The 10,992-nt window shown below is 45.8% G+C and overlaps 4 protein-coding genes across 7 annotated transcripts; 2 read left to right on the forward strand and 2 right to left on the reverse strand.

The window, feature by feature from the left end:
* Window positions 1-24: 24 nt before the first annotated feature.
* On the reverse strand, window positions 25-4,149 carry LOC6532863 (polyubiquitin). Of its 3 annotated transcripts, none has more exons than XM_039374473.1 (2): window positions 3,957-4,149; window positions 25-2,776 (listed from the first exon to the last, which is right to left on the reverse strand). In XM_039374473.1, the coding sequence occupies exon 2, from the start codon at window positions 2,763-2,765 to the stop codon at window positions 246-248; it is 2,520 nt and encodes an 839-aa protein (XP_039230407.1). In that variant the 5' UTR covers window positions 2,766-2,776; window positions 3,957-4,149; the 3' UTR covers window positions 25-245. The 3 variants fall into 3 exon arrangements, with proteins under 3 accessions (XP_039230407.1, XP_039230406.1, XP_039230405.1); XM_039374472.1 differs by lacking the exon at window positions 3,957-4,149 and adding an exon at window positions 3,807-3,822; XM_039374471.1 differs by lacking the exon at window positions 3,957-4,149 and adding an exon at window positions 3,518-3,628.
* Window positions 4,150-4,362: 213 nt separating this feature from the next.
* LOC6532864 (very-long-chain enoyl-CoA reductase) lies at window positions 4,363-6,055 on the forward strand. The gene is made up of 4 exons (XM_002093564.3): window positions 4,363-4,827; window positions 4,984-5,200; window positions 5,525-5,640; window positions 5,703-6,055. Exons 1-4 carry the CDS (start codon window positions 4,457-4,459, stop codon window positions 5,905-5,907), a joined length of 909 nt encoding a protein of 302 aa, XP_002093600.1. The 5' UTR covers window positions 4,363-4,456; the 3' UTR covers window positions 5,908-6,055.
* Window positions 6,056-6,361: 306 nt separating this feature from the next.
* Window positions 6,362-8,839, forward strand: LOC6532865 (anaphase-promoting complex subunit 5). Its single transcript, XM_002093565.4, has 2 exons — window positions 6,362-6,569; window positions 6,634-8,839. Exons 1-2 carry the CDS (start codon window positions 6,387-6,389, stop codon window positions 8,782-8,784), a joined length of 2,334 nt encoding a protein of 777 aa, XP_002093601.2. The 5' UTR covers window positions 6,362-6,386; the 3' UTR covers window positions 8,785-8,839.
* A 23-nt stretch (window positions 8,840-8,862) lies between these two features.
* LOC6532866 (mitochondrial import receptor subunit TOM22 homolog) lies at window positions 8,863-10,954 on the reverse strand. Of its 2 annotated transcripts, none has more exons than XM_015194180.3 (3): window positions 10,814-10,954; window positions 10,071-10,106; window positions 8,863-9,537 (listed from the first exon to the last, which is right to left on the reverse strand). In XM_015194180.3, exons 1-3 carry the CDS (start codon window positions 10,841-10,843, stop codon window positions 9,229-9,231), a joined length of 375 nt encoding a protein of 124 aa, XP_015049666.1. In that variant the 5' UTR covers window positions 10,844-10,954; the 3' UTR covers window positions 8,863-9,228. The 2 variants fall into 2 exon arrangements, with proteins under 2 accessions (XP_015049666.1, XP_002093602.2); XM_002093566.4 differs by lacking the exon at window positions 10,814-10,954 and adding an exon at window positions 10,279-10,633.
* Window positions 10,955-10,992: the final 38 nt, after the last annotated feature.

Consider the following 10,992-nt stretch of genomic DNA (forward strand, 5'->3'; position numbering starts at 1 on the left):
GTAACACCCCAATAAAATAGCAAATTTTTAATAACTTCGTTTATTTTGTGCTTTAGATTCAATAAAGAAATTTGGATTTCATCAAATATATATATCCTGGCATATACTGGAATTTTGAATTTTGCTGATGTCTTCCCTTTCAACAATAAAGAAAGGAAAGTGTCCATCCATGGCTTCCTAGTATTTATCATGAGTCTTGGGTGAAGTGCGTGCTAAGTTTGTGTTTATTTGGAAATGTATTTAGTTTAAGCTTGGATTCCTCCGCGGAGACGGAGCACCAAGTGCAAAGTTGACTCCTTCTGGATGTTGTAATCAGAAAGAGTGCGTCCATCCTCTAGCTGTTTGCCGGCGAAGATCAGACGCTGCTGATCTGGAGGAATTCCCTCCTTGTCTTGGATCTTAGCCTTCACATTCTCAATGGTGTCTGAAGGCTCAACTTCCAGGGTGATGGTCTTTCCGGTCAAAGTCTTCACGAAGATCTGCATACCACCACGCAGACGGAGAACCAAGTGAAGGGTCGACTCCTTCTGGATGTTGTAGTCAGAAAGAGTGCGTCCATCCTCGAGCTGTTTGCCGGCGAAGATCAGACGCTGCTGATCTGGAGGAATTCCCTCCTTGTCTTGGATCTTAGCCTTCACATTCTCAATGGTGTCTGATGGCTCAACTTCCAGGGTGATGGTCTTTCCGGTCAAAGTCTTCACGAAGATCTGCATACCACCACGCAGACGGAGAACCAAGTGAAGGGTCGACTCCTTCTGGATGTTGTAATCGGACAGGGTGCGTCCGTCTTCCAGTTGCTTGCCGGCGAAGATCAGACGCTGCTGATCTGGAGGAATTCCCTCCTTGTCTTGGATCTTAGCCTTCACATTCTCAATGGTGTCTGAAGGCTCAACTTCCAGGGTGATGGTCTTTCCGGTCAAAGTCTTCACGAAGATCTGCATACCACCACGCAGACGGAGAACCAAGTGAAGGGTCGACTCCTTCTGGATGTTGTAGTCAGAAAGAGTGCGTCCATCCTCGAGCTGCTTGCCGGCGAAGATCAGACGCTGCTGATCTGGAGGAATTCCCTCCTTGTCTTGGATCTTAGCCTTCACATTCTCAATGGTGTCTGATGGCTCAACTTCCAGGGTGATGGTCTTTCCGGTCAGAGTCTTCACGAAGATCTGCATACCACCACGCAGACGGAGAACCAAGTGAAGGGTCGACTCCTTCTGGATGTTGTAATCGGACAGGGTGCGTCCGTCTTCCAGTTGCTTGCCGGCGAAGATCAGACGCTGCTGATCTGGGGGGATTCCCTCCTTATCCTGAATCTTGGCCTTCACATTCTCAATGGTGTCCGACGGCTCAACCTCCAAAGTGATGGTCTTTCCGGTCAGAGTCTTCACGAAGATCTGCATACCACCACGCAGACGGAGAACCAAGTGAAGGGTTGACTCCTTCTGGATGTTGTAGTCAGAAAGAGTGCGTCCATCCTCGAGCTGCTTGCCGGCGAAGATCAGACGCTGCTGATCTGGAGGAATTCCCTCCTTGTCTTGGATCTTAGCCTTCACATTCTCAATGGTGTCTGATGGCTCAACTTCCAGGGTGATGGTCTTTCCGGTCAAAGTCTTCACGAAGATCTGCATACCACCACGCAGACGGAGAACCAAGTGAAGGGTCGACTCCTTCTGGATGTTGTAATCGGACAGGGTGCGTCCGTCTTCCAGTTGCTTGCCGGCGAAGATCAGACGCTGCTGATCTGGAGGAATTCCCTCCTTGTCTTGGATCTTAGCCTTCACATTCTCAATGGTGTCTGATGGCTCAACTTCCAGGGTGATGGTCTTTCCGGTCAGAGTCTTCACGAAGATCTGCATACCACCACGCAGACGGAGAACCAAGTGAAGGGTCGACTCCTTCTGGATGTTGTAATCGGACAGGGTGCGTCCGTCTTCCAGTTGCTTGCCGGCGAAGATCAGACGCTGCTGATCTGGAGGAATTCCCTCCTTGTCTTGGATCTTAGCCTTCACATTCTCAATGGTGTCTGAAGGCTCAACTTCCAGGGTGATGGTCTTTCCGGTCAGAGTCTTCACGAAGATCTGCATACCACCACGCAGACGGAGAACCAAGTGAAGGGTCGACTCCTTCTGGATGTTGTAATCGGACAGGGTGCGTCCGTCTTCCAGTTGCTTGCCGGCGAAGATCAGACGCTGCTGATCTGGAGGAATTCCCTCCTTGTCTTGGATCTTAGCCTTCACATTCTCAATGGTGTCTGAAGGCTCAACTTCCAGGGTGATGGTCTTTCCGGTCAAAGTCTTCACGAAGATCTGCATACCACCACGCAGACGGAGAACCAAGTGAAGGGTCGACTCCTTCTGGATGTTGTAGTCAGAAAGAGTGCGTCCATCCTCGAGCTGCTTGCCGGCGAAGATCAGACGCTGCTGATCTGGAGGAATTCCCTCCTTGTCTTGGATCTTAGCCTTCACATTCTCAATGGTGTCTGAAGGCTCAACTTCCAGGGTGATGGTCTTTCCGGTCAAAGTCTTCACGAAGATCTGCATACCACCACGCAGACGGAGAACCAAGTGAAGGGTCGACTCCTTCTGGATGTTGTAGTCAGAAAGAGTGCGTCCATCCTCGAGCTGCTTGCCGGCGAAGATCAGACGCTGCTGATCTGGGGGGATTCCCTCCTTATCCTGAATCTTGGCCTTCACATTCTCAATGGTATCGGAAGGCTCCACCTCCAAAGTGATGGTCTTTCCAGTCAAGGTCTTCACAAAGATCTGCATTTTAGATTATTCTGCGGGCAGAAAATTGAGAGATTGAAAATTAATACGAATTCAGCTCGTATTAGTTGAAATTACACAACTAATGAACAACAACTTCCTGTCTGTACAATAAAAAGTAAGAAGTTTATCGTCGCCAACTGTGTTGAGAATCCCCTATGCCCCACCCCTCACGAACATTCGAACAAAGCGAAACGAAGAAACGGGGAAACAAAGGGAAGTTGAAAAAACCTTTGTTCCGTCGCTTCGTCATCGTTTTCGTTGTGTGAGTGTGTGCATGTATACGCAGCTTGAAATGCATACATACACACTATTTGGTGTGTATACTGCAATTGCTTCAGCAATTGGAAATTTTCAGACGTGGCTTTAGTTGAACAAACTATTTTATTTCAGCTAGAATAACCAGATTTCGTAAGACAAAAATGGAAGTTACTTAAGTAAAAAAATGCACACAAAGCGCAAGTGCGTACGTGAATTCTCGAATTTTCAAATGCGTCACTGCGAATTTCGCAATTCGCTAATTAATCTGGGCGAAAATCTAGACGCAACTTTTATTTATAGATTTGTTTGTGTTTTAATGCCAAATCGATAGAAAAACAAGATGCGTAGCTGCCAATTCTTATTTTCTAATTACGCAGACGGTTGAATAAGAAAGAAAATGGCCGAACAAAAACCTTGAAAAGCTGATTTTCTTAAAATTCTTCATCGTTTTAGTGTTCTTATAGTTAGTTGGGAGCAAGGAGTTTAAAACTTACGTTTCTTGTAACTTTCGAGAATGTTCTTTTAATTATACTTTAATCACCAACAATTAAATAATACTTTCTCGCTGAATGCGTTTTACTTTATGCTTGTACTTGCTGCTGCAAATATGAAATGATTTTAAATGAGACCGTTCGCGAACGCAGCTTATATACCTTTGCTCTCGGTTGAAAGGTACTAAAAAATACCGCAAAGATTCGTAACACTTTAATACACAGCAAAAAATTGTGCCGAAATGTTTTTGAATATGTATTTATATAGCACTTATTTTTCCGTTGAACTCACCACAATACAAAACAATAAAATATTTTTAGGACAATTTCAAATCGAGACCTCTATATCGTACTGACTTGACCGGCTGAATAAAATGCTTTAACCAGACTACCTACTTTTTACCTTGACATTGATTACAATGCCACCTTTGATCATACTCACATAATCCAAGGCTTGCTAAGATTGTTGTTGGTTTGAAATTTAAGACCCTTGTTAGTTTGTTTTTGAAATAGCACTGTCTTCTTTACCGGCTATAATTTTGAAACAAGCAGCTTGACTGGAAATTTAAAAAGTAATTTTGTGTAGGTAAAAGGTGTTTAAAAAGTGTGATGTGTTGAGCGTTGCGGCAACGACTGCTATTAATATTTCGAATTCGATTCTATTTTGAAGTTTTGTAAATAGAATGAAAATATCATCTGGCAGCGCGTAATCTTTCAAAAGCATTATTCAATACATTTTAAAGTTAGTCACTTTAGTTGGGTATAATTCTGGATAAGTCACAGAAAGCTTGCAAATATATATTTTCTCATATATTCCACTGTGCTCTTCCCTTGTGGCCGTATTTCAATTAAGTTAATTTTCGCAGAGACTAGCACGGTCACACTGCGGATCGGCGATTTTCGATTTTGGACAGTACTGATTGCAAGCGCACCGAAGGCAAAATGGAGCTGGAGATTTTGAACGCCAAAAACAGCAAGCCGTACGGCAAGGTGAAGGTGCCCTCCAGCACCACGCCCATCGGGGACCTGCGCGCCCTAATCCACAAGAGCCTGAAGCAGACCCCCCATGCAAATCGCCAGTCGCTGCGTCTGGAGCTGAAGGGCAAGAGCCTTAAGGATACGGACACATTGGAATCCCTATCTCTGCGTTCCGGCGACAAGGTCTATGTGAAGGATCTGGGTCCCCAGATTGGCTGGAAGACCGTTTTCCTGGCCGAGTACGCCGGCCCACTGATCGTATACTTGATTTTCTACTTCCGACCGGAATTGGTATACGGCAAAGCTGCCAGTCTGCCGATTTCCCTAACCACCCAGTGAGTTGTAGAAAGTAGTCGCTGAAATCTTTCGATTGTCGACCTAATCGACCTCGTCGCTTATGCAAACTAAAACGCAACGGCTCTGCATAATTATCCACGAACTTTGGATGGTGGTTCACCCAGTAACCCGCTTTCTTTTCTCTTTTGCCACAGCATTGCCGCCGGTTGCTACACGGTCCACTATGTGAAGCGTCTGCTGGAGACGATCTTCGTCCATCGCTTCTCCCACGCCACCATGCCGCTGAGGAATCTGTTTAAGAACTGCACATACTACTGGGGATTCACCGCCTATGTGTCCTACCACGTGAACCATCCGCAGTTCACCTCGCCCTGCATGTGCACTGTTTGGGCAGCTCTCGCAGCATTCGCTGTACGTATTGATGGTTATGGTTTATGGATCTGGGTTATATGTTTTCGTAATGTACCGGTTTCCTTTGCTTTTGTTCAAAACATTTGTTTCTTAATACCAGGGCTGTAGCTTTTGTCAAAAACTTATTTGATCGATGTTTAATATTTTCCGAAACTATTAGTACTAGTTGGATTTCCTAATTGAATTGTACTATTTGAGTGTAGATTGGTCAAGTAATTTGTAAAGTTTTGTTTGGTGATAGACTAGAATTACTTGGCATATGTTCTACAACCATTAATCATATATACAGACCCACAAACTAAGCTCTAATTTGTTCACTTTCAGCTATGCGAACTGGGAAACTTTTCGGTGCACATTGCACTGCGCAACCTGCGCCCGCCGGGAACCAAAGTGCGCAAGATTCCGGTGGCCGATGGAAATCCCCTCACCAAGCTGTTCGAGTAAGTGTTTACTAGAGACACCCACAACTCAAGTTTATTAATTCGCGCTCTTCGACCTGCAGCTTTGTTTCTTGCCCCAACTATACCTATGAGATCGGTGCCTGGGTTTCTTTCTCTGTGCTGACTTCTTGCCTAGCTGCCTATCTCTTCGCCTTTGCTGGTGCCTTCCAGATGACCATTTGGGCCTTGGCCAAGCATCGCAACTACAGGAAGGAGTTCAAGGATTACCCTCGCCAGCGCCGCTCCATCTTCCCCTTCGTCCTGTAGGATGGATGTGGGTATCCCCATGACGCATTCGTTGTATTACCTATTCCACATTATATATTTACACATTTGGCTAGCGTTTAACAGGGTAGTTGTCTAGTGAACTTTGTGCTTTCGTTGATTTAAAGCAAATACAAATTGGAGAAGCGTACATTTGGCGTGTTTTCGTCTATTTTTGGACTTTGATCGATCGTATGGGTATTTCGACGAAGCTCGTGTAATCAGTAATAGTTTATTTGGGGCTTTTAAAGGTGTGCCATGTGCTTGCCGTGCAAAAAATGTGAGGTCACTTGGGTCAGATTTTAAAGTGACTTGCTTTTAATTATTTAATTTTAGAATGAAACGCATTTTAAAAGCTTTAGTAAATAAATAATGCATTTTTTATGACCTAACATTTTAAAATAACGCGCCATTAAGAGTTGCCACACTGCTGAACTCCGTACCGTTTGGCATCTCCAGCAAAGCTAAGTTGGCTGCGGCAGATGATTTTGTGTTTACATTTTCCCGGCAAATCGAAAACTGGATTTAAAGGCCTTAAATTAACCATGAATCTGTTCGAGGAGCTGGACACCTTGGACCCCTCCTTCAAAATCGAGCCTCCCCGCATCGAGACGCCCACGGCGCATAAGATAACCGTGCTGATACTGCTTAAACAGTATGTGATTGTAGGTGCACCCACTATTTATTCCATAAAACCCACTTCTTACACATTTTTTAAACTTTTTTAAGAACAAAAAGTCCTGTCTGGATACGGGGATATCCATGCGCACCCAGCGACGGCGCATGTTCTATATGCTGGTATTCAAGCTCGTCCAAGAGCCGGATAAGAGTTACAATGAGCTACATAGTTTGTTGACCACAGGGAAGTACAAACTGGATACACTGATGCTGGAATCCTTCGAAAAAGCGATGTCTGAGTTTTGTGCGGGCAGCATTGAGGCCTTGTTTGACTTCACGGAGATCCAGAACATCGACGAGATCCTGAACGAAAACTACGGCATCAGCCAGTTCAGCATGGTGGGCGTCTATGTCCGCAGAGTGGGCGTGGTGTTGGAGCGCCTCAGCTTCCCTGAGATGATGGATATGTACAAGAACATATGCTCTTATTACGAGAGAGGAGTTCGAGCTGCTGCCTCTGGTTCCAGAATGGCCGTAGCCGGAGGTGTTCTGCACAGGGAGGAGACTCCTCCTCCGAATACCATAACCGAAAAGCCTGCGGATCCGGAAACTAAGAAAAAAGTGGAGGTCATTGCTCGTATTGCTCAAGAGCGCAATCCCCTGAGCAAATGGGCGCCCAAACAGGCCAAGTTCTTCATCAACAAACAGTCGGAACTGCTGGAGAACAACGAACGTAAGGCTTTGCCGCCCTTGGAACTCCAAAAGAAGGTGCAGGAGATCATACACGACCTCCCACTGATAACCACACCCTATTTCCTTGGCTACATGAATCAGTTAAGAGTTAGGGATTACTACAATGCTCTATCTGCGCTCCACAGAGCATTGGACAGGAGTCCCGTGCGGTTGATGAGCCAGGAGAAGGGTTACCAGTATTTTTGCGTCAACCTGGCGGTGCTACATGCCACCTTTGGCCATCGGGATGAAGCGCTAGCGGCGCTCAGGGAAAGCATAATGCTGGCCCAGGAGCACGGCGACAAGAGGAGCCTCAACCTTGCCAATACTTGGTACTGCTTGCTCAGGGATGAGCTTCCCTTGTCCGCTGTTCAAAAGAGCGTGCAGGATGCCAACGAAGTGGATGGATCCCTGCTGCAGAACTACACCTTAGCCTTGCATTTTGCTGTAAAACTAGGCACAGTAGCAGGCTACCAGCCACTAAAGCTTTTTGATCTCCTGCAGCACAGCGACAATCTTACAAATCGCAACAACTTTGCCGACCACGCATCAGAGGCTCTGGCTTTGAGGAGTGCTGTTTGGTCTGCTTATGGAAGGCACGAGCTAGCTGCTTTGTACGGCCAAGTGTTGTTGGCAGCCAGAGACAGGTTCGGCAGTGGATCGGCGAGCCTGGGAAGCGCTTTGGCCAGCTACGCCCTGTGGCTTCAGTTGCAGGGAGAGCCCCAACTATCCAAAGTTCTGCTGCATCATGCTAAAGATCGTTTTCCGCGTTTGCCCAGCGCCGAGGGTTGGATGATAAGCCAGTGCCATGTGGTCATCCAAGCGGGAATCTACCAGTGTCGCTGGCATGATGCTTTGAAAGCTTGCGATCAGCTTTATTTGCTCGATCCCTCTGACTCCATATTCCAACGTGCTTCCATATACGTGGCCAAGCGGGAGTTTTTCAATGCCAGGCGCCTACTGGACAAGCTGGCCTTGCAGGATAACTTGCCCTTCCTTCTGAGAATGAGGGTACAAGTTCTGCTTGGTTATTGTGGCATGGCGGAGGGTCGTTTCTCAAGTGCAACTACAATGCTTCTGATTCGGGTGGCCGAGGAAATGTCCGAGTCTCAGATGGATTACGAATTGGCGCTGGTGGATCTGCTCTTGGCCCAGCAACTATTGCTCCTCGGAATGCCGCAGAAGGCCTATCAGGCCATAAAGCGCTGCATGCACGACATTCACATCAATGGTGGTCTATATGAACGAGCGAAAACGGATTTCGTGTTTGTTCGCTGCCTCTTGGCCATCAATCAAAATAATGTGGAGGAACGAAAAGCACAGCTCCTCAAATCTCTGGAGATCCTCGAGCGTGCAGCTCAATCATTTAAGAAACTCTCCGCCCACGCGAAAGTTTTGGATGTGTATGTGTTCCTTGCACAGCGATTTAACGAATTTGGAGAGCGGAATTTGAGGAACAAGTACGCTGGTGAGTTCCGACGCTACTTCACGGATCATCCGATTCCAAGGGAGTATCTGGGAAGTCCTTAGTTTCAGTCTGTTGTTAATCTCTAAATAAACTTATTCCTACTTCTACTAAAGTAAATCAATTCACAAGCACAAGCGGACTATTTTAACTATTAATAAACGTAGTTTTATTAATTGGTTTAAACCGTAGTGGTTGCTTGTTTATACACTGTACGCCAACTACAATGCTAACACCTATCTGAAGTTTTGCAACTGCTCGTTTCGATTGACGAGGACGTCCTCTTTGGGGCCGGATGTTCCGAGAGTGTGAATGCGTAAATGCTGGGCTTTGAAGTGGCATTTAATGGATGGCTTGCTTATTCGGGAAATCGCTGGACGTCCTCCATCGCTCGATTTCGACTGGGATTGATTGGTATCGACAAACTTAAGCTAACGTGTGGCAATTCCCGGATTTCCGCTGCCGGTTATCGTAGAGCTAATATGCGTATGTGGTAGGGTCTCTCTTGGTTAACGAATCAAAGGTAAGCTGGGCGACGGTCCTCCAGGACCCATCGCGCTGCCGGGTCCAAGAAGCACCTGCTTCTGCTGCGACTTGTGCAGCTCCTCCATCTGGGCGCGCTCCGTCTCGAAGATGACCGGTGCGAACAGGATGACCGAGCTGGTGAAGAATATCCAGCTGGCGTTGCACGAGAACGAGTACAGGCCCTTGACGCTCTTCACCGTGGCATTGCTCACGGCACCAACCGCATTCCTCAGTGGCTCCGGGAACATCTCGGTCAGGCCCCAGAAGCGCTCGGACGCAGTCTCATCGGGCTCCTGCATGGTGAACAGAAATGAGTTTTAATAGATCTTTTTAAACATGTAACGCAATTTGCAATCAATCCAATCAGGTATCTAAATTTAATGTCGCGTATTAGGAAATATTTTTAATGAATGACTATCTTTATCAATAGGCTTTTACATATAAGCAACTATATGGGTTTATTTATGTGAATTAAGGTATATAAAAATGTCAACAAAATTACTTTAAACATTAAATAAGAACAGTGCTTGTTAAACGTTAAGACATTTAGAAAACCTTTCCTTGTTTAAAAACGAAGGAAATAAAAGGTATATGACAATGACCTTTATCGCATGCACGTTGTGCCTAACAGCTGATACATTTCGTGGCCAAATAGCTAACGCTAAATTTCTAAATAAACCCCGGCACTTATTCAAGCAGTACTCAAACTAGAGATCCTCCAGACTAATGCTACATTTCGAAAACCCCAAAATGTCCTTAATTTGCGCCTGCCTCCTGAACTTTGAGGTTAGATTGCGTGTTGTGTTTACAAACAGGGTACACTTACATCATCGTAGTTCTCGCCCTGCGGCGCATTGGAAGTCTGCAAGAAACGGAAAAAGAAAATGATTATTGCGGGGTATCAGTGAGTCGGTGTCATTCGCCAGCTGCTCTGTTTGATCGACAATTACGTGAGCACGATAAGAAGTCGGGCGGACTGGGGGCTACTGGGTATTCAGGGGGGGACTACGAGGGGCCACCACGTTTTTACTTACGGCGGCCACTGCCCGCCGCTCCGGCGTCTCGTCCTTGCTGCCGCCTAACGACGACATGCCGCTGTCCTTTTCAATGAACTCGATTTCAGGATCAGAGTCCATCAAATCCTCGATTTTCACTGTTTCGGTATCCACTTTTGCGGCTTTTAATCAACGCACACGGTAGGAATTGGAGGGTTTTCGCTCTAAAGCAACCCTTGGAAGGAACACCTAAATATCTTATCACCGAAATCGCTCACAAAATCCAGTACGCACTGGCATTTAATTGAGCTTTAGCGGCGGTTTCGTTCGCGTTCGCTTGAAATTTATGTAAAAATTGATTTTATAAAATGCTCCTCGTGAGCTTAGTGGTGGCCTCTCAGCGATAGCATCCAATTGGACATATTAATCGATTTATCGCAGCGCATTAATGAGAAATCCCAAAGCGCGTGTTCTGAGTTTGGTAATTGTAACGCTTTTTCAAATTCTTTTACATTTTACACACATAAAATATTTATATTCTACTTCTTAAGTTTGGATCAATAGAAACACTCACCTTTCCCTCGGGTTCATTAAAATCACTCATTGTCGTGAGTTAACCGCGTTAAGAGTTTGAAAAGGAAAATATACGCAATATTTTGCGGAGCCAGAAATTTAGAAACGTTGTCAAATCGAACAGCACAAACTTACAAGTACTTTGATTTCTGGATTGCCAACTGACACGGGAAATGGTAC

This window comes from Drosophila yakuba, chromosome 3L (assembly GCF_016746365.2).
Source record: "Drosophila yakuba strain Tai18E2 chromosome 3L, Prin_Dyak_Tai18E2_2.1, whole genome shotgun sequence".
Taxonomy (NCBI): domain Eukaryota; kingdom Metazoa; phylum Arthropoda; class Insecta; order Diptera; family Drosophilidae; genus Drosophila; species Drosophila yakuba.

Excerpts from the sequence above, each read along its gene's own strand:
- LOC6532865 (XM_002093565.4), top strand. The coding sequence starts at position 6,387 with ATGATTTTGTGTTTACATTTTCCCGGCAAATCGAAAACTGGATTTAAA. Across the intron at positions 6,570-6,633 it reads TGCTTAAACAGTATGTGATT|AACAAAAAGTCCTGTCTGGA; the intron begins GTAGGTGCACCC and ends AACTTTTTTAAG.
- LOC6532864 (XM_002093564.3), top strand. The coding sequence starts at position 4,457 with ATGGAGCTGGAGATTTTGAACGCCAAAAACAGCAAGCCGTACGGCAAG. Across the intron at positions 5,201-5,524 it reads CAGCTCTCGCAGCATTCGCT|CTATGCGAACTGGGAAACTT; the intron begins GTACGTATTGAT and ends GTTCACTTTCAG. Across the intron at positions 5,641-5,702 it reads CCCCTCACCAAGCTGTTCGA|CTTTGTTTCTTGCCCCAACT; the intron begins GTAAGTGTTTAC and ends TTCGACCTGCAG.
- LOC6532866 (XM_002093566.4), bottom strand. The coding sequence starts at position 10,380 with ATGGACTCTGATCCTGAAATCGAGTTCATTGAAAAGGACAGCGGCATG. Across the intron at positions 10,107-10,278 it reads AGCGGCGGGCAGTGGCCGCC|ACTTCCAATGCGCCGCAGGG; the intron begins GTAAGTAAAAAC and ends CGTTTCTTGCAG. Across the intron at positions 9,538-10,070 it reads AGGGCGAGAACTACGATGAT|GAGCCCGATGAGACTGCGTC; the intron begins GTAAGTGTACCC and ends TTCACCATGCAG.
- LOC6532863 (XM_039374473.1), bottom strand. The coding sequence starts at position 2,765 with ATGCAGATCTTTGTGAAGACCTTGACTGGAAAGACCATCACTTTGGAG.